General features: G+C 51.2%; 2 protein-coding genes across 2 annotated transcripts in view; one reads left to right on the top strand and one right to left on the bottom strand.

Moving 5' to 3' along the window:
- The first annotated feature begins 53 nt into the window (after positions 1-53).
- On the top strand, positions 54-14,146 carry CIMIP2C (ciliary microtubule inner protein 2C). The gene is made up of 4 exons (XM_019735274.3): positions 54-266; positions 9,076-9,349; positions 10,462-10,574; positions 12,223-14,146. The coding sequence occupies exons 1-4, from the start codon at positions 193-195 to the stop codon at positions 12,365-12,367; spliced, it is 606 nt and encodes a 201-aa protein (XP_019590833.2). The 5' UTR covers positions 54-192; the 3' UTR covers positions 12,368-14,146.
- Positions 14,147-14,149: 3 nt separating this feature from the next.
- The window catches only part of CIB4 (calcium and integrin binding family member 4), a 49,460-nt gene continuing 42,122 nt past the window's right edge, over positions 14,150-21,487 (bottom strand). Inside the window, exons 5-7 of the mRNA XM_019735273.3 lie at positions 16,803-16,912; positions 15,838-15,926; positions 14,150-14,347 (exon numbers count right to left, since the gene is read on the bottom strand). Of these exons, the coding sequence (XP_019590832.2) occupies positions 14,317-14,347; positions 15,838-15,926; positions 16,803-16,912 (230 nt within the window). The 3' untranslated portion in view covers positions 14,150-14,316. The remainder of the gene's footprint in view (positions 14,348-15,837; positions 15,927-16,802; positions 16,913-21,487) is intronic.

Raw genomic sequence — 21,487 nt, 5'->3', positions numbered from 1 at the left:
ATGGGGGCATCTTAAGGGCGCTCCCCGCGGGGCTGCTTCAAAAAGGGGACTGCGAGGGTGGGGGAACTGGGCGGCGGCTTGGCCCTTCCGGCGTTGCCAGGCGCGCGGTTGCCGGGTGACCGGGGCTGTTGACCGTCCGGCGGAGAGCGCCAGAACGAACGCAGGGCTCGCTGCGAGCTCGCCGCACCCACCATGGCCTCTCGCAGCGCGGGCACCCTGCTGACCGAGTTCAACGCCGCCTACGTGCCCCCCGCCCTCATGCCCGGGTAAGGCCGCCGAGCATGCAGGCTGGACCTGCCTGTCAGAGCCCCTGGGGCGCCCCTCCCTTCCCCTTCCGCAAAACCCCTCCTCGGTCGTCGAAACTCCGCCCCCGCTCCTGTGGGGTTTGAAGGAACCCGGGGCGCCAAATTTTCATCTAGCTCAGTGGTCTTCCCGGGGGGTTGCGCGCTCAGAGCAGGCAGAGGCTGGGCGCCGGCGGGGGACCCTCCAGATACCCTGGGGTAGGAATTCCACCCCTAGAGAGCGCAGACTACACCCAGCCCGGGATAACGGGCCCTCCAAGGGATGCAGGCCGGGTAACGGGGAGGAGAGGGAGACTCCGTGTGGGGTTGGTGTTTGGAGAAGCGCAGGCAGGAGCAAGAAAGTGAGGCGTCACCGAGAAGGGAACAGGTTCTCGGCTCCCAGCACTGTGTCGGGCATTCAGGATTCGGGCAACGTTAGTATTTATCGTTTGAAGAAACGGGGGCGGGGCTCGAAAAATCTGGCAAGACAGGACGGCAGTGCGTTCGGTAGTGTGCGCTATGCACCAGAGGGGGGTCGGTTTTCCCGCTGGTCTCGCTTCATCCTCACAGAACCCGGTCCCCAGAGCTGCCTTGCTTTTAGCATTTTCAGATGCAGAATCAAACCTACCCTTTCTTTCTCTGGATATTTTCAAATTCCAAACATCCAAGATGCAAATCTAATTGTTTCCTTCCTCCCCTGTCTCCCAAAGTGTGTGAGATTTCCCCTCCCAACCTCCTCTTCCAGGGTGTAAGATTGTCTTATTTCTCTGTCCAGTCAACTTGAACATTTAGGACAAAGGCTGGATTCTAAGAAGTAACCTGCACAATATCAACACATCTGTATAAAGTGAATGAATGAATGAATGAATGAATGAATGAATGAATGAATGAAATTAATATCTTTAGAATTCTGTAGGCAGGTCTTCCTGTGGATGAAAAAAAAAAAAGCACATGCTCTCCCCTGTGGCCTGAACAGAATGCAAAGTGAATACAAGACATCACAGTATATTTTGTCTGAAGTTTGGGTTGTTTTGAAGCAGGATAAGTAAGACATTGAGGAGCTGTGATATTAAAATCATTTCTGCGCACAGAGGTAACTAAGCACTGGTGCTGTAGTTTTAACCCAGCCCACTTGTGGGCAGGACCTTGGAGAGCTCAAAAGCCACTTAGGTTCCAGTCAGAAAAAGCTGATTTACCAGGTCGCAGTTTTCGATTCTTTCATCCATTTAGGCATTCGTTTGATAAAAACGTATTGAGTGCTTGGTATGTGCTGGCTGTTGTGTTAAGACAAAAATGGAGGGGGGGATGCCCTTGATGGGTTCCCAGTCTGGCATTAATACATAAGGTTTAATTCAAATCCATCTTTGTGACCTTGGATAGTGGTGTTTATATACACCACATTCTGAGTGTTTATCATGAGGTTTGATTTAATACATTGATGTATTTTTTACCTTAAGCCCCCACCCCATAGTCTCCAGTTGGACCTTAACCCTCCCCAATGGTGCCCCCACTCTATTTAGTTGTGGGAGAGTGATTGTTTCAGAAGCAATCCCAGGATGCTTCCCTATCCGTGCCACTTGTCTGCAGTTCTCTTGAGCAACCTGTCCTGTGATTGATATGGAAATTGTGATAACAAGTGAATCATAAACAAGGCTCCTAGCCTGGACTGGACTCCTAGCCTGGAGCTGCTGAAACTGGATCTACTGCTTTCTCGGCTGGATCTTTCTGGGAAGGGTATGCTCTCCCTAAATATCCCCATTGATGAGGGATGAATTGAATTGTCTTATGTTTCTAAATGCTACCTCACTGGCAATTTTGTTCACTTAATGAAAGAATCCAAGAGTCTCCGCCACACTTGGATAATTATTATTTTTGTGTGTCTTTTCAAACATTAATCACAGGATTTTCAGGGCAGCCAGTTTCTTCTGGCACTCACATCATCCCTCTTACCAGTGTTATTCATAGAGGCAGAGAACGGTGATGCCCTGGGAGATCCTGTGACTTAGCTCCTCCCATTCTAGACTCAGTCACTGAGGTCTGGAGGGGACTTGCCTGAGCCCCAGGCTGGTGATGGAAGAGCTGGGCTGGAACCAGGTTCCTGATGCCCCGTAGTAGCACCCAGGAGCCCCTCATATGAGTACCTACTGTGTGCCAGGCACTGTGCTGGGATTTTAGAAACTTCAAAAAAAAAGAAAACCTCTTCACAACAACCCAGATGAGAAATGAGCAGCTTGCCCAAGGCCATTTAGCAAGTTGCCCTGTCTGGTCTTTATGATTTCAACACCCTGCTCTCCCCAGGCTCCAGGCTAACAAGCTATTATCCTTAGTTAGATCCCTGCAGTGTTCAAGGCCTGGTTCTACATGCCAAGGGAACCAGGACGCTGGTCTTCAGACTAGTTGGCCAGGGTGCCCCATCTGATCCTTTGCTGCTCCAGGTGGCAGCTCTCAGGCAGCTTGCCACTGTCTGGCCTGTGTACCATCCCTGCAGGGAGCAGGGAAGTCTTGAGTCAGAGTTCCTGGGATTGTAAGGCTTTTTAAGGATGAGACTGGCCTTAGCAAGACTGTGCCTCCTGCTTGCAGGTCAGATCTGGGTGGCATCCTCCTTTTCTCCTTGTCTCCCACCACACCTCACTGGTTCTCGGGGCAAACACGTGACCGGCCATTGTGCATTCATTCATGCACAGACTGCTACTGCCCCTGATGCCTACAGCTCCTGCCCAGCAGCTCTCACCAGGAGGGAAGGGCAGGGGAGCTTGCACCCCAGCCCTTCCCTCCATCTGCCTGGAGTGGCAGCTGTGCCCATATCTGTCACTGAGCTAAGCCTGGACCTCAGGGGCTTCAGGGCCCTAAAATCAGTGCATTCCACACTTGCCATTGTCAAGAGGGTGGTCCCACCCTCTGTGTCCCTTTCCCCGGAATCCCTGTAAAACAGACAGGCAACACCCAGTGGTATGTTAGTTAACATTTAACAATCAACTCTCTGGAGGGAAAAAGCTTTAACTTGTAGCAGTCATATATGTTCTATAAATACTCCCACCACAGCTGATTTCAAGAGATTAACGTGGCATCACTGAATGCAGAGTTGGGAAGAGATACGCAGCAGCAGAGCACCACACAGTAATTCCACCATACAGATACAATCGAAGGAAATTACCTCAAGAACACAGACAATAGTGAAATGTATGAAATCATTAGGAAGCATGAGTTTTGAATATTATCTTTGTTTTTAATATAATGTCTTTAATTGTAACTTTATATAATTTAATTTTTAATACTGGCTTGTTTAACAACAGGCTTGCAAAAATCCTGAAAATTTAGCAATCAGTTCTCTTGAGCCAGTGTGAGCCAATATAAGCTGCCCCTAGCACATTTCTGCCTGCTCCCACCAACTTCTTCAGGCCTGAGATCTCACTTCTCAGGGTGAAAGAGGTGCAGTCCAGACAAGAGGAGGGGAGGGTTTGTCAGCTGCATCTCTGAAGCCCCTTCCATTTCAGCCCAGGCCCTGGCACTAAGGTGTGCAGCCCTGAAGACAGCCCAGTGCATCCTGGGTATGAAGCAAAGGCCATCTGCCCAGGTAACCGGAGGAGACCCTGTGTGCCCAGATAGGTAACCAATGCCTCTCACACAACCCTGAGAAACTGGGGAGCTTTCCTAAAAACAGAGGGTCAGGGCCCCTGGAGACCTGGGCTTTGGAACAAGGACGCTTCTTCTCTCCAGAAGAACGATCAGCCCTTAAAATGTGCCTCCATTTGTCAGTTCAATTCAACAACATTTATGGAGCATCTACTGAGTGCCAGGAATGCCAGGGATAAAGATACAAATAGAACGCAGCTCTCTCTCCCCATGGAGTTTATAATTCGGAAAGAATGAGTGAGGGCCCAGGTAATTACGACATAGCAGAATGTGACCTGGGACGTAAGAGAGGCCCAAAGAGCAAGGACAGTTCATAGAGGGGACAGGCATGGCCCATGGATGGGTCAGAGAAGGCTCCACAGAATGGGGGTATTTGAAATATTCCTTGAAGAATGGGTAAGATCACAATAGGGGAGAGGAAGACAGCAGTGTCTTCTGGATGCAGTGATGGCCTGAGGAAAACATGGGGTGGAGGTGGCAGCAGGATGTATTCCACAGTAGCAAATGTCCTGTTTGGCTGGAGTGGAAAAGCTGAGGCATGAAAGTGGATAAGACTGGAAAGACCTCTCACAGAAGCCCGTGTCAAGCAGGGCCTTGAGTGTCTGGCGGTTTGTTCTTAATTTCACAGGCGAGAAGGAGCCCTGGAAGCTTTTTGCCCAGCAGAAGGATCTCAACAGAACTGTGCTCAGAACCAAATGTTGTGGAGAAGAGGGCACGTGTGGAATGAGGACACGTTAAATAGTAATAAGTTAATTAATTAATAGGGCTGCTCCTAGGATCCCCGATGGCTCATGGTAATTAACTTTCATGGTATCTATGGGGCCAACCAGTGCTATCAAGAGGCAGGGACACTGTCCCCTGCAGGCACAGTAACCACAGCAGACCTTAGGGTGCACGTGTGCTCGTTGCCCAGGGCCCGGCTGAACACTGTCTTCTAGCTTGTGGGGTGTGCAGGTGGGTGAGGGGCACAGGAGCATTGAAGAGGTCAAGGAGTAGGTGTGGTGGCACCACAGGGACAGTTCAATGTCCCGTTATGAGACCCACCATTCCCTTCTGTTCCTCTCCACCTTGACCTGCCACACAACTAGCAAAATGGGCCTTCAGAAGGCGACACCATGGAACTGCATGGGGTCACGCTCAAGGCACGCAAATGCAAGTGCATACGAGGGACACAGCCCTAGCTAGCCAAGGCGTGTGGGCTGAGTGCTAAATAAATGTGCACATTTGCACGTGCGCCCGTGCACACACGGCCCCCCCCACCAGCAGCAAGTTCTGAACGGAATCTGGAATCCAGGCAGAACCTTAGGAGCACTGCGGAGGAGAGGGCTTCTATTCTATTGGAATGCAAATACCTTGGCATTCAGAGAAGGTAGAAAAGCAGGGAGCAGAGGAGGAGTAGGGCAGAGAGCATGGGGGTGGCGAAGAGAAGAATCACAGGAACACGTCACATTTCTATAGCTACTTCCTTCAGAGGAGCGCGAACGCCCCTGTGGGTGGGATGCTTTGTGACAGAACCAAGCCCCTTTGAAAACAGCGTTCCAGGACATGGTGCCCCCGGGTTTCTGGACTTCTGCCTCCTCCAGTGAACATTTATTGAGCACTTGTCACGTGTCGAGTGGCTGGATATAAAGGGGAACACAGATTAGCAGAGGAAATGAAGTGCCGTGGATCTGTGTGGAGGACGGATGAGCATCTGACTGTGACGCGGAGACACTGGTAGAACCAGGGCATCCAGTCAGGGAGGATGGCAGCGCCCTGGTTCTGTGAGTGAGTGGGAAATGCCCCAAAGGGCAGGCAGAGATTTGACATTCCAGGAAAGGAGATGTGTGTGAAGGCTTGGAGGCCTTGAGAGCATGTGGGGCCCCACAGAAGTGAGTAACACTTCTGGGGTACAGGGTACCTGTGGGGAAGTGAGAAGAAAGAGGTGAGCCTTGGTGACCTGACGTATATTTGAGAAAGATCGCCCGGCATCATTGTGGATGGCAGGCTGGAAGGGGTAAAACCTGGTCTAGCACACTATCTAGGAGATTCAGGACCATCCAGGTGAGAGAGGAATGATTGTAGCAGACGGATGCAGGGCGGTGGGAAAGTTACTAACAAGGGAGCATAAGCAAAACTTAGCAATAGGTTGGCTGTGGAGGACAGCAGGGTGATTCCTGCTTTCTGGTGGATTCTGGTGGAATCTAGTGGGTGAGGAGGGTGTTAACCAGGAGAGGCGTATCCAGAAGGAGGAACAGGCTGGTTTCAATCGCAATGAGTGTGGATAGCTGAGGGTGTGGATTTATAGCCAAGAGAAGGGTCAGGGACAGAGATACAGATTGGGAGGTCCTTGGTGTTAGAAGTCTAACATGGGTGAGCTCCTCCAAAGGGAAGGGTCCCTGAAAAGAGAAGAGGACACCAGCATCTAGAAGATGAGGAAAAGAGTCAGACCCAATCAGTCCTCCTCCACATTGAAACCTCCAAGCCTCACCCAGTGGAAACCCTTTGGTGGAGCTCCACCAATACCAACCTCCTCCCCTCACCCGGAATCGGCCTTCTCTCCTTACTTCTAATAGCATTAGAGCCTAGACCACTGGCATAGCCCCTGCACACGCACATATGCACCCGTGACTCAATGCGTCCTGAATGAGGGGTGGGCTTGAGGAAGAGGGCAGAGTGAGTGGACTTTATAATTCCTGTCACCTAGCATTGTGCCAGCACACAGTAGGTTCCCAATCAAATAACTTAATGCCATCTGAGTCTGTGTGTTGTTTTTTTAAAGATACAAAGAAAACAACAAACCACCCCCAATCCAAACACCTACAATTAACCAGGGTTAGCATTTGGTGAACATCATTCTAAGTTTCTCTTTATGTGTATATTCAAATAAAAGACAAGATGGATGGATGGATGGATGGATGGATGGATAGAAAGATAGACAAAGCAATTTTACAAAATTAGGATCATACTATATTTACTATTTAAAAATGAAAAGCATGAAATTTAATCTTACTAGAACTTAACTGAAGACAAAGATACTGAAGCAAAACGGAAAAATAGCTAGACTTTGGATAAATGCTAATTCATCACAAGAGATATTAGCTCGTAAAATGTCCCTCTGAAGAAGAAAGAGAAAAAAAGGGAGAAAAAGAAATATAAAAGCCGTTAAGGGGTTAGAGTCATTACTTTTTTTTTAAACAACGTTTCAATTTTAGATGCCATGGGTTGACTCTGCTTTAGAAATTCTTAGTAAGTACACACCCATTTTCTCTCTACCGACCCACTCCCCAATCTTGTTGTTTAAACTGTTTGGTACTGTGATAGGTATTGTAACATTTACATTCTGTTCTGCAACCAGCCTTCACCTGCTAGTCCTAGTTCTGTACTTAAATAGATTTGAAGCTCACCACCAGTTGTTCTAGCAGAGGTTCTATATTACTGAGTGTGTTTTTCTTTTGAATCAGCTCTCAGTTGACAGGAGTTTGTCACACGGCTTTCACAAAGAGGCCAGGGGTGCTTTATTTCCTAAGCGCTTTCATGCTGGGAAAGGACTGGCAGCCGCCTTTATACCTGAATGACCACTTGGCCAGTTTGATACTCTTGGGCCACGCTCTTTTCCATACAGCGTGTTGTCCATGACCTTTCTTTAGTTTTCATGCTGTCGCTTTATTATCTCTTTTTTGGGTTTTGGTAGCACCTGTTGACCAGCACCTCTTTTATTCCCTATGTTCTGAACCACTTGAGAAATCAGATAAAAGCGAGAAAGCTGATACCGGGAATGAGGCCGACACTGAACTCCAGAATGAGACGGCTGGGCTGCACTGGGTGGGGCAGGCTTTCCTCCCAAAGGGCAGTGTGTCCACACAACACAGGGCGTGGAGGAGTCATGTGGGCTTCGTTGCTTCCGAGAAAAAGGGGGAGGAGGGCTAGGCTTCAAGAAGCCTTGTTTTTTTCCCTTCAACCCACCAGTCAGATGTTCCTTCACCTCCAAGGTGGAAGAGCAAGTGGATAACAGAGGCACTTCCGTGGGGAGCTCTTTGCTCATGGAAAGACTCACTGGGATGAAGGAAGAAGTATCTCCCTACCTCTTGCTTTGACCTATGGATTTATTGAACTCATATTTTTGTGAAGTCTCAAACAAAGCACAAAGAACTCTCAGGAATTCTGCTTCTACTTCTCAGGTTATTTCTTCCAAACGAGTTTCTTCATCAGTACAAATGTCACAGCGACAGTATGAGCCAAGGACATTAGACTTACCAATTGGATGACCTTATAAGGCGTTAATGAAAAAGTACAGGTTCACATTGAGGTGGTGGGCCGGAAGTCAGGGGAAGCATAGGAGTGGAAGACCTAAAGAAGGTACAGGGGATTGCTTAGAGAAATTTGGAAATAAAGGAAGAGAAAGGGTGGTACATAAGAAAGAAGCAAGGCTTATTGGACAATTTTGTGGTCTAGGAAAAATGTACACATTTGTAGGTAGAAGGGGAGAAGCCAAGAGAGAATGAGAGATCACAGATGGCCAGGAGGAAGGACAGAGGCTGAGAGAAACAGGGAGGGACCAATTAGGGCTGTGAACGGAGGGGGGGCGTCCAGACCCAGGAGGGGTGAGCCATGGCCAAGAGGAGGACTCAGTCCTGGAAGTGGCCAAGATGACCCCCTAGGCTCGAAGGCACCCACCAGCCCCACCATCTTTCCAGGGCAGGAGACTGACCATCTATGAGGAACTCAAGAGGGGGCAGCAGAAGGGCAGAGGCTTGTGGGAGAGGGTTATGACCACCAGGGTCAGGCTATCAAGAGCAGAGATGCCAAGGGGACAAGAGAGGTGAGGCTGGAGGAAGGCCTGAGTCCGGTCGAGGAGCGCTCCCCTCCACCGCCTGCTCTGGCCCAGGCGGCCTCAAGTACGGCCAGATTCTAGAAAGGCACTGATGTTCTGGCCCCTGTGCAAGCCTCTGGTCTGGAGATGTGACCATCCTAGAGGACTAGGGGAGAAAGAGGCCCAGAGTCTCTGTCACTTGTCCTTCTCCAGAGACCCGAGCTGGGCAGTGCACCTTAGGAAGCTTCTCAAGGCCCAGAGGTGACCCCAGTGCCCACTGACCTCACACCCAGTTTTAAGGGCCTCCCATGGAACTGACCCTGGAGCCCTTCCCTGACCTGTCCCTCCCCTCCCCCACTGCTGTTACAGGTACCAAGGTCATGTTCCTGGTGTGGCCTTCGCCTTCGGCTGCCCGTACGGCACCGCTACCCTCAAGTACTTCCAGGACCACCGCAACACAGCCCTGGAGAAGAGCCACACTCCCTTCAGCAAGGGCGGCCACTTCCCAACCCTCTTCTCCCCAAACCCCAACATCGTGTTGAGTAACCGCTCCCACACCCGGGACCGCTGGCTGCACAACCCCACCTATACCCGCTTCAACCTGGACAATGACCGCTCCACTGAACTCACCTGCTTTTACCAGGTGGGTCGCTCTCCCCCTGACCATGGGGAGGGGTGATGGCTGGGGCCAGGGGAGACCTCTCACCCTCCAGGGGGCATTTACTTGCTGTTTTAGAGCCCCTGAGCCACCCTGGTGAGTTTGGCTAGGAGCAGTGGGGAGAGAACTCAAGACTCCGCTTCCCTGACCTCCCCCCACCCAGGGGCTCCTGTAGTCTTGTCCCTGCTCTCTCCACTGCTGAGAGAGCTGGAGCCTCTGGCCTGGGGCCTCTCAGCCCTGTGAACTCTTGCTTACCTCCTGCCTGGGTAAAAGGCAAAGGTTGACCCCCAGGATGAACCACACATGCACGAAGGGCCCACTAAGCCTTCACCCGGCTCCCACTGCAAGTCTGCTTTCAACTGTACTCGCCCACCTGGCGCCAGGTGGGCCCACCTGACACCCCAGACTGCACTCTAACTTCCCTCAAGGGAAGACAGGCAAATGGAGGAGGACCTGCCCACGTCCCAGTGTTCTTTCCTGCTCCTCTGTCTCTTAAAGCCTCCTCTGGCTCTGGTTCAAACTTGTCCCAGCGGGCCACAGGCACACAGGCACTCAGCTTCCTTAGTGGGAACAAAGGGAGCTATGCTATGTTCCTGGAAACCACACGTTCTCCCTCACTTCCCTTGCAAACATCCCTCCAGCCTGACTTCAAGGACACAGGTGCCTCCTGGTCCCCAGGGTAGAGAACTGTATGAGCAGGGAGCCTCCTCAGGGAGAGGCCCAGATTGATGCCGTCACAGCCCAAGGAGCTGTGGGACTGTCTCACTGTCCTCCATTTTGACTCTCGCACAGAGCATGCCCTGTCCCGAAGGGAAGGAAAGGGAGAAAGAAACACAGAGCTTACCTGTGCCACCTGCTGAGCAGGGCCTCACATACCGTACTGTGCTGGTCCCTTGTCTCATTTACTCTCCATAGCAAAACTGGTGTGGTGAGTGTCATTGCCATCATTAGACAGATGAGAAGGCAGGCTCAGAGAGGACACCTAGCTGGGGACTCCTTCAGGGGCATTAGGGGAGATGCCCCCATGCCCTGCCCAGGTGACCGCGGTCACTCCTGCACACTAACAACTTGCCATCTCTTCTCGGCTTGAGCTGTAGTTGGCACAGCAGCATCGGAAGTACTATCAAGACAAGACGGGCATGGTGCTCCGCGTCCCCTATTTCGTGCTGCCTGTGAAGGAGTGGGAACGGTACCCCATCCCCACCGACCTGTGAGTGCCTGCCTTCCTCACCCATACATGCAACACTCACATGTCCACAGGGCACCCGCTCTCTGCCCGGCACGTAGGCACCCAGACTGAGAAATGAGTTACGACCTTGCCCTAACGAGCCTACAGTGCAGAGGGTGACAGTTACAGAACAAGGGGTCAGGGTTCCGGCAGCCTGATGATGCCAGGAACCTGAATGGGTGGAATTAGGGGGAGCATTTTCCTGGCCCGATGCACTGGGAGTTTGGGGGCAAACCCCATAATCTTTGCCAGCCTGAATCTGCAGGCTTCTTCCAAGCCCTGCAATGGCAGCCTTACAGCGAGGCTCCTCCAAATGCGGCGCAGCTGCTCTGAGCAGCAAGGAGTTGCTGCCCTCTGGCGGACACGGAGGGCACTACACAAAGGAGGGACTGTCCCCCAATACCGTACAGACTCGAAACATGTTCTACAGATTTGAAAATGTCTTCAAAGTTCAACTGTCCACTTGACAAAATGTGCAAGTCCCTCAATGCCTGCACCGTGATGATTTTATCCTGGAGAGCTTCTTTTCCCAAGGAAGGCCAGCTGTTCCTTGTAGATAACCTGGCACACGGTTTCTTTGCCTGACACTCAGGCAAGGAGATCAGAAGGCTATGCCATCAAGGTGTCGGGTGGGTTAGCGGGGCTCGGGAAGCAATGGACAGATCTCCATGCTTACTTGCCTCAAGAGCCCCGAGTCTCACCGTTATCATTCTTGATGAAGCAGCAACCTTTTCCATAGAGTTTAATGATTTTTAAAGAAACAGATTTAACTTCCTATATAGGTTCCTCTCTGCAAGATAGATCAGTCTATTTAATAAACAGGAAAACAGGTTTAGCGATGGCCTCGGGAGCTTGTGCTGGGCAGCCAGTCTGCTTGGAGGTAGAACTGGAGGAACCCAGGCCTTGTGATGCAAACTCTAGGATTCTGAATTGGCCATCTTTGCCTCTTGAGGTGGCTCTGAGTCACTCCAAACCTGGAGACAGAGTGGGGCTTCTCCTGGGCCTAGAGCTCTTGAGACTGCTCTGGGCAGGATCTGTACCTCCCGCAGCTGTGGGGAGCCTGGGACGCCCCGGCTCCGTTGCTTCTGTTGATGGCTTCACACCCACCATGGAGGGCCGACCCAGTGGTTGGCAGTAAGAGGGCGAGTGTCTGCACTCAGCCCTTCCCCTGATCACCTCATGGCCTGGGGCAAGTCCCTTTCCTGAGTTTTATCACCATCACTGACATCATCACCATCACCATTCTTCTAATATTTGTTGAGAGTTTGCTCCTTGTCCAGCATCGTGGTAAGTGCTTTATATGCGTTACCTAATTTGCTTCTCAAAGCCAAGCTAAGAGGGATATACCAACATTGGTCCCTTTTACGTGTCTACACTTCTAGCAGGAGTTGGGCCAGAATCCATCCCAGCAGTGACACCCATGTCCTGACTCTTAACCACTGTACTGTTGTGCAAATACAAGTTATTTTTATGTTAACTACAGGGTGACTTATCAGCCGTTACCCTGATGAGCAGCCAGCAGTGTCAGCGGCAGCATGGTTGGGCAATGGGCAGGTGGGGCTGTGGTTGGGCATTTTTCACCCTCCCTCCTTGACACACTGTGTAACACTGGCTCCATCCTCACCCTCAGGCCTCCTCTGAGCCCGAAGGATAAGTGGCACCTTTTAAGACTATGCCCTGAGAACATGAAGACCTACCAGACGTTCCCATCGGGTAAGAGGGTCTCCTCACAGGAGCGGCAGAAGAGAGACTCCTACTTTGAGTTCAGAGCGTGACGCCTGACAGCCATGATCCTGGCCAGGTTGGCTCTTTGGAATAAAATCTTTAGCCATGACCATCCCATGCTCCTCTCCTCTGAGCCCCAGGAACAAATTTGTTTATAGCAGGACAATGCCCAAGGGTCACACAGCACTGTGTCTTAAGGGCTGTGAAAAGCTCAGCCCAAGGGGTTCAAGCCAAAAAAGTGCAGTTGTCAGCGACCCGTTGGGCTCACCCACCTTTCCCCCTGAAGTGGTGGAGATAGAACTGAGGACTTTAGGGATCCTGAGTTGTGGTGGCAGGTCACCCAGATAGGAGATACCTTCCATCTGCTTCCACTGGTATAATTGAGGAAGGCCCATTATCCCACATCTGAGAATGAAGGTGAAGTGACCCCAGGACAATTGCATATGCCAAAGAATTCCTGTTTGAGCTTGGCTCAGCATTAGTTAGTCCACATAATAACATGTAACAGAAGTGGTGTTATTGATAAAGACACTGAGGCTCAGAGAAGTTGAGAAGGTTGCCCAAGCTCACACAGCTTGGAAGTGGCACAGCCAGGATTTGAATCCAGGTCTGTCTAAATCCCAAGCTCTGATTTTTCCACTCCACACCCTGCTTGTGGTCCATGTGGTGACTGATAGGCAGGAATGACACAGCCCTTGGGATCCTGAAGGACCCTGTGGTGCTGGGGAGAAACACACATTTCTGCCTTTTGTCCAGACTGGCATGGACGAGCTGATTTGGCATCTACCCCTGGGACTATTTCTAGAAGGGGACAGGAGGGAGTCACCCAAGACTAAGCTACTCTTCAAGGAATCTCTGTTTCAGGAGCCTCTAGGCCAGAAGTGGACACCAGAAATGGGTTCCGAGGTCACATGCCAGAGGTGGCCTGGGAAGGCCAAGTTCTAGAGTGCCTATTCTCACTAGGCTATTGTTTCCCACTTCCTGGGAGGCCTCCTGCTTGCTGGGACAGGGGACAGGATGTAGGTGACAGTCCCTCAGCGGACAGGATCTGGGATGGGGACCTCAGACCAGGTGTATACCCACACTACAGGAGTTCTCCAACATTCCAGCACTTCCTGGATTTAATCAAGGGACTCACCCCTGCATGGTGAGTCAGGACCTAAAAGCAAGGGGACCACTGAAGGTTCAAGTACATGAGGGTGAAACAGCCCTTCCCCCCTGAGCCATCATCAGTTAGACCCCTCCCCGCAGGACACTGTAAATAAGAAAACCTTGTGCCCGTCAGGTAGGCATCTGACAGCTCTCAGAGACCCCCATCAGGGGCTTCTCCTGTGTCTCAGTCTGACCAGCTGGACCCCAAAGGCTCCCTGTGAGGGCCAAACTCATTCCAGGGCTTGGCTGAATAACAAAGCAAATAAAATGATTGCTGGTCACACACTGTCACATCCCAAGGGCCTGGGGGTGCCACGTGGGGCCAAAATGTCTTCTCCCTCAACCAGGGCTGGGAAACCGGGTGCCACCTGGAATGACCGCTACGCACATGTCTCAGGACAGGCTGCCACAGGAGATGCAAGGAGAGGTGCTGGGGGTGGGAGTGTGGGCTGCAGTGAAGGGGGGGAAGGACGTATATTTTCCTGTTGAACTTCTTCCCACTTGTCCTGGTCCCTGCTGTGATGTGGGTGGGGATTTGAACCCTGCTCTCGAAAAGACTGGCTATTCCTGCTTACTTGACATCCTCAGCTAACTTAAGCCCTGGAACAAGCAGTTCTTAATAAAAAAAAAAATACTTCTATATGACCCTGCATTCAAAACATAATGAACTGATAGGACAAAGAAAAGGGTTTTCCTTTACTTTATTGAATAAACAATATTCTAGAAGTGAGGGAGGATCAGGGGAAAAGTCAGACTTCTAATCAGAGTCCCCTAACGCCCAGAGAGGATTGGATTCCAAGTTCCAATGGTCCCCTCGAAGTCGCCAGTTTAGGTATTTGTGGCCACATCAGCATCCCCAGAAGTGAATCCGAAAGGAGCTGAAAGAAAGAATCCATGAGCTGCCTTAAGCCTCCAGGTGTAAAGCACCCTCTGAACTCTGGGTCACTGTAGTCCTAGAGACACCCTCCCTTGCCCACCTCTCATGCCCACCTTTCTCTGAGTAACGGCCAGTTTGCAGCTCTCCCAAGCCAATCCAAAGCTGCCTTTAAGTAACTTTTGGCATCACTAGAATGCAAACGGTGTTTTATAATCTTGTGGTGCTAGAACCCATGGAAAGAAATGTAAGAAAGTCAAAGAAAAACTCAGGGAGGACAGGATTCTGGCCCCAATTATGTGCTGGGATATTGTGGAAGAATTACCCTTGGTTGGGGTGGTTCCCAGTGTGGACTCTCTTATAGAGAGTCTGCCCAAGCCACAGCCTCCTGGCAGCCATGTCGGCATTGAGAGCCCTCTCCTCCATCCAGGTAGTTGGAAGAGGGGTAGACACTTGACCCGAGCTAGGCCAATCGATTCTCTCTCTGCAAATTTGGAGTCAGAGCTGAAGGATACTACTTAGGAGTCACTGAGGGTCACTCAGATCCAAGGAGATGTAAACTTGACCACTGTGGGGAGACCATATTTGGTCTCATGTCTGACTAAGCAGATTGCGGGTTCGTACATTGAGCTAAGTATGGAGTTGCTGAGGAGAGAGGCAAAGACTAGGGTTGCGTCTATCCCAAAGATGCTATCCCAGGTTCCTGATTGGGTGTGCTCTGAGGTCTAGGCACCTTTGTTCTTTTTTGATTGGTTTGTTAAACCATGTGAGTGGGCATTCTTCCTTGTCATGAAAATCACGTATGCTATGAGACCAAGGGCAGAATAGGACCCAGGAGTAGCAGACACATGCGAAAAAATGCCAGCTCAACACCACCGGGGTGCTCTAACAGGGCTGTTGGATAGTGAAATGGGCTCCCTCCATGGGTGGTGCGTTTCCTATAACTGGAAGGCTGCAAACAAGATTGTTAAACACGTCAGGGAAATATGGAGATGGCCAATCATTTCAAGGGTGCTTGGACCAGATAAGACCATTAAGGGCCCCTTGTGCCTGAAACAATGTTTGGAAAGGCTTGAGGTCCTCTCTGGTCTCCACCACCAGACTCCTCACAGCATCCTGGGACCCCGTGCAAATCCACAATTCCTGGTGACCCCGGAGGTTGTGGGGGAAGAGGCAGGACTAGCGGTGGCAAAGAGCCCAGGGGACTTAGGGAGCAGCACACGGGCGTGTTGCAGAGAAGAAGCACGTGAAGTGTGGACCACCTACACACCTCATCTGCAAAGCCTGGAATGCAATCCCCCCTTGCCTGTCAAAACCCCACTCCCTGACTCTTTCTAGGTTTCCTAATTTCTCAGAAGCTCCAGTTTGGCTGATTCTGAAAGAACGGGAAGACTCCCTTGGGAAGACTGAGGTGCCCCATTGGCTAAGGGGAGACTGGGGAGCCCTTCTCATTCCCCACTGTGCTGGGCATATGTCCCCTCCAGAACACCTTACTTCATGAAGTCGGGAGCCTTGGCCATGGCGTGTTCAAACTCTGAGAAACACAGCATGTGGTCATTGTCCAGATCAGAGTCATTCAGGACCTGGCGAGGGGCGCGGAGGAGCAGAGAGCAGAAAGGAGTCAGCTACGAACATGCGATGGGGGCTCAGGGGAGGGGGAGAAATGCCACAAGCCGTGTGCTGCCATAAGCCAGGCTCTCTGCCAGGTGCTCAGCACTCATCCCAGAGGGAGGCAGGTGTTCTCCTTCTTCCACTGCCACCCTCACCCCCGGACACGGACACGGAAGTACAGAGAGACGAGGTTGTGTGCACTGAGGCCGGGGACACCGGGAGCTGCTCTCCTCATGGGAAGCGTCCTCTTGGTGCCTCCAGCACACACTTGGCAGTGAGATAATAAGGTGCAGGGTGAACAGGGTGACACCGCCCACTCACTCCTGTCACCCAGTCACAAGCAGGGATTCTGCACTGCAAAAGCTCACTCAGGTCGAGGAGGCATTAATGAGCCCTCAGTGCTTTAGCTCTGCTCCTAGTTCCCATCCAGACCAAAAGCACATGAAGGGTCTCATGATCTGAGCACAAATGGATCCATGCCCTGTTGGCTTCACGAGGCTGTCTTCATGTCCTGTCATACGTTGGACCGGCACGCCAGGACATCTGGCCATTGTGTTGTGCTGGGGTAATGTGGGAAAGGAGATGTTGTGGTGTGTCCATCTGATGCCAAGCTGCTCTTGGGCCACCTGCCTGCAGCGTTTGTGGGAGGGACCCTGGCAGTGGGTGGCTTGGGCACACTGCTCTGGGGACCCTGGAAGGGAGTCAAGGAAGTAAGTCCTGATCCTGGAGGAAGGACAGGAAAGTGGAGGGTAGTTGCCTCCAGCCATGTGCCCGTCCCCAGGGCACCTCAGCCTGCCGCCCTCTGGGGCCTTGGGGGAAGCTCCACCCACCCCACCCCAGGCACACACGTGGTCCGTGAGGTCGGCCAACAGGTCCTCGGACACGTCCTCGCTGTGGAGCAGCCGGAGAACGATGCTCTGCAGGTCCTCCTCATCAATGAAGCCGTTCTCATTAAAGTCTGCAAAGAGGAGGAAGGGCCTGAGGCAGGGGCACCAGCCAGGACCCCACAGACTCCTGTCGGCCTCTGCGATGCCCCACAGAACCCAGCTGTCCCAGGTGGGCCTGAGCCTGGCACTCGGTCAGATCCGGGCAGCCTGCAGATGAAGGTGGTACTTAGTACATGATAAATAATGATAATGAATAAGAAATAGTAATAATAAGAGGAAGCAGGAGCGTGGATTATGTGCTACCTGTTCACATTTGTCCTGAGAGCTTCACCTGAAGTCACTGAACCTTCACAATTAACCTTTTATTAGGCTCACTTTACCAAAGGGAAACTGAGGCACAAAGGTGTTATATGGTTTGTCCACACTGCCAGTAAGTGGAAGGGTGGGGATTCTGACCCGAGTAGGCTGGTCCCTGAGTCCCGTGTCAACCACTGTGCTATGGAAACGTCCATCTCAGAACTCATAAGCCAGTAGGTCTGTTGGTGGGTAGGAGCTTGTCAGCATGGAAGAGCAGAGGGAGGGCTGGCTTTGGAGCTAGAGGGCCTGCTCGTGTCACTGTGCACCAGCCACAGAGCTGTACCAGGCTGGTTCCTGCCCACAAGGAGCTCCCAGGCTGGAGGTGAAGGGGAGACTGTCTGACACCCAAGCAGCTTGGCTCCAAGAAGAGAGGAACAGACACCCCAAGGACTCCGAGGGTTTCCAGATGGGCAATCTCGTGTCTGGTTGGGGTGCAAGAGAGGGAGGCTTTATGAAGGAGGAGGCATCAGAGAAGCACTAAACGGCTTGGGCCTGCTGATATGGTGACTGGAAGAGGTGCCAGGGTCTCTAGGGACAGTGGCAGAGAAGGAACCACACCGGAGTGATCAGGCAGGTGAGGGGAGAAGGTCAGAGGTTAAGTCCGGAAGGTGGGTCGAGCTCTGAAGGGCCTTAAATGCCAGAATGAGGCAGTCCTTCCCTAGGACACCCCACATGGTCCCTAAACAACTCATCAGCCATGTCGTAAATGCAGTAAACTTAGGCAAGTGTAATTACTGCCATGACAAACACAGAGGTACCAGGCAATGGTCTAAGGACTCTATATTTCACTGCACTTAATCCTTGTAACAGATGAAGAAACTGAGGCACACAGAAATTAAAGAACCACACTTACTTCTTTAGTCTCATTTTAGCCTCTTGCTTTTAAATGTCTCCAAAGTCATACCTCCAGCCCAGTTTCTCCTTGCACTCCAGGTGCATTCGCGTATATCCACCTGCCTCCCTGCCCTCTCCATGTGGTCTAATAGATCCCTCAAGTTCAACTTATCCAAACCCAAACCCTTCATACACACACCCCCTCGGCCTGTCTCCATACCTGGGGCACTTACAGCTGTGCCCTTCTTGGCAAATGGGCGACTCCAAACCTTCTAGTCGCTTGGCTAATAAACTTAGAGTCACCCTTCCATCATTCCCCACAGCTCACGTGTCAGCAAATCTTCCCAGCTCCACCTTCAAGGGACAAAACCCAGCAGGATGACGTCTCCCCACCTCAGGGCCTCCCCCCTGGTCCAGCCACCGTCACCTCTCTGTAGGATCACTGCAGCAGCCCCCTTACCAATTTCCCTACTCTGGCTCTGTCCCCTTCAGTCTAGCCTCAACTCAGCAGCCAGTGAACCTGTTAACCGGTCTTACTTCTCCCTCAACACCTCTTCTCCCAGCCAGAGGAAAGCCCAGGTCCCGACAGTGGCCCCCAAGGGCTGCCCTGCTCTCACTCGGCCTCCTTCTCATTTCCATCAGGCCAGGCGTGCTCCTGCCTCAGGGCTTCTGCAGGTTCCAGGGTTCCCCTCCCTGGAACACTTTCTCCCACAGATCCTCTGGGTCTTTATTCCAATGCCAGCTTCGCACCAGGGCACAACCCAGAACCTGTCTAAACTTGCATTCCCTGTCCCTTTCCCTGCTTTATTTTTCTCCCAGCACCGAATATTACCTAACACACTATCGTTTCACGTATGAGCTTGTTTATTTCCCTCCACCAGAATGTAAATTCCACAAGGGCAGAAAGTGGTTTTTTGTTGTTGTTGTTGTTGTTGTTTTTTGGTCACTACTGTATCCCCAGCTCCTAAAACAGAATAGGTGCCCAATGAATATTTGTTGAGTAAGTGAATGAACAACCCAAGGTCATACATTGGTAAGTGATGGAGACCCGACGAAACCCAGGCAGTCTGACTCTATGGGCAATCTATGCTCTTAATCACTCATAACTGCTTTTATTGTAACAAAGTACCCAATTTTTAGCTGGGCATATGATTTTCTACAATGAGCACCACATTTCCCAGGTTTCCTTGCTGCTAGATGTGGCCATGTGACTGAGTTCTGGCCAACGAGATGCCAAGCAGAAGAGGTGCAGGCAACTTCTGGGAATGTCTTTAAAGAGAACGTGTATTCCTTGTGACAATGAGGCAACCTGGGGAATGAAGGATAAAGTAACAAAATAGGAGGGGCCTGAGTCTCCAACATTGTACAACCACCATGTGCAACTGCCTCTGGAAAGAACATGTAGCTGCCAGTGATCTTGGGAGCTATCTTGTGTAAGCCACTTGGGGTTCCCTGTCAGTTGCCACCAAATTTAACTCTAATTCATTCATTGTCTGAACCTCAGTTTCCTCATCTGTAAAATGGGTAATAGCAGTACCTCCACACAGTTGCTCTTCACAGTCGCTATGAAGATTAAGTAAGAAAATACCTGGAAGTCAGCTGGCATGGAATTTGGACTATAGAAGGTGCTTATTAGATATAGTAGAGGCTCAATTGCCTATCATTTGATGATTGCTAAATACAAAAAATGTAAACCTTAGCAACTGTAATATCCTGCTTTCAAGACTGAGAGCTAGAGCTGTATTGGGCACAGAGTGGAGGATTGCGGTTATTGATGTCACAGGACCCTTCAGTGGTAGAGCCAAGACTTTTGTCTTTATTCGCCAAGGCAGGATATGGATGTGGAAGGTGCAACTAACCACCTCCCTCCTTAAGCAGGTGGCTCTCCCCCAGCTGAAAGTTTATCAGCCCAGGGACTGGAGGCTAAGGCCCAAGATGCTCACTGCTCAGCTAGGCTTTCCCTGCACAGCCTGTGCTATCATACTCCATGGGGAATGGCTGAGAGCAGGTGGAGGGAGCAGAGGGCCCGGCCCTGGGACTGGACGCAGTGGGCAGCCACAGTGACATTGCACTGCGGGTGGGAAGCTCTGCAGCCTCTCCCAGAGACCCCGCAGTGTCCCCAGGCATCCTGCTGGCCCAGCTCCCATATGCAGAGACTGCAGCAAAGTGACATGACTTTGGTCCTAAGCCAACTGGAAACAGAATCCTTCGCTGGAGTAAAATGTAGTGCTGGACAGTTCCTGTCCTTTGGGGTGCAAGGGCAGAGCAAGCTGGGAAAAGGCTGGGGGCTGGGTGCTCTGGGCCGCTGGCCAGCCCATGGGGCCTTAACAGCCTCTGGACCTGCAGCCTTGGGACACTCTGGTTAGGGGTGGCTTCCTCTTGCAGTTTCCCAACAATAGGGGAGATTAGAGTGCTGACGGGGTCAGGGCTCATCCTTCAGGTCCCCCCAAAACACTCTTACCACCATCATCCCAACCTCTCTGCCATATTACTGCTTGCAATTTACAAATTACTTTCACAAAAATTAGCCCGTTTGATGAAGTGAGTCGGGCTTGTTTTCACTATTTTATTCCCACGAGAATTGAGGTTGCCTCCCTGGCTCCTTCTCAGCCACTAGCATCCTCGTTACTGTGTCAGATCTTGGGAAGGTGTGGGAAGACCTGCCACTGGTGCTCTGGCATCTGCCCGAGAGAAATTCACATCTGGCAGAAGCCATACTGATGGGAGCAAGAAGGCAATGCCGGTGACGTTGGTCTCCGACAGGTAGAAAATCTCCCCAGAGGTGCTGAGACTGGGGGCTTGATCAGTAGAAGGTCAAGTGTGTCCCTCAAAGCAGATATTGGAGCCCAGTAGGTACATCTCAGGTAGGTGTGGCTGGCCCTGCTGGATTCTTGACCAAGAGCCATTCTCTCCTTCTTTATTACTAATAGAACTGCATCTCTTGTTTAGGATGACATCATGTTCCGCTTAAAATACTCGGCTTTCCAGTCTCCTTTGCAGTTATACATAGTCACGTGACATAGTTCTGGCCAACGAAATATAAAGTTGCTGGGTAGGGCTTCCAAGAAAGTTTGTTAAAGGAGAGTGGACTTAATCTGTACTTTTGAATGTCCATTTTGTCCATATCCCTTCTTCCATCCCTTTTTCTTCCTGCTGGAAAGAAGATGAGACGCCTGTAGGCACAGAAACCATCTTGTGACTGTGAGGACAGCAGTCCCATACTAAAGATGGCAGAACAGAAAGCTTGAAGAAGCCGGACCCTTGGTTACTTCCTGAAGCTATTTCCCCAGCTCTGGACTGCCTGACTCCAGACTTTTATTTTTTAACGTGTATTGTCTTACATGTAACTGAATGCAATCCTAACTGAAATAGTAGGTCAGAGCAGTAGTTCTCAAATTCTGCTGCATTTTAGAATCACCCAGGAAGCTTTCACAAAGCTCACCAACACCCACCAG

The sequence above is a fragment of the Rhinolophus sinicus genome, chromosome 2 (genome assembly GCF_057876585.1).
Source record: "Rhinolophus sinicus isolate RSI-liver-muscle chromosome 2, RSI-T2T, whole genome shotgun sequence".
Taxonomy (NCBI): domain Eukaryota; kingdom Metazoa; phylum Chordata; class Mammalia; order Chiroptera; family Rhinolophidae; genus Rhinolophus; species Rhinolophus sinicus.
Note: the sequence above shows the minus strand (reverse complement) of the source record. Positions and strands in the feature narration are given on the sequence as shown.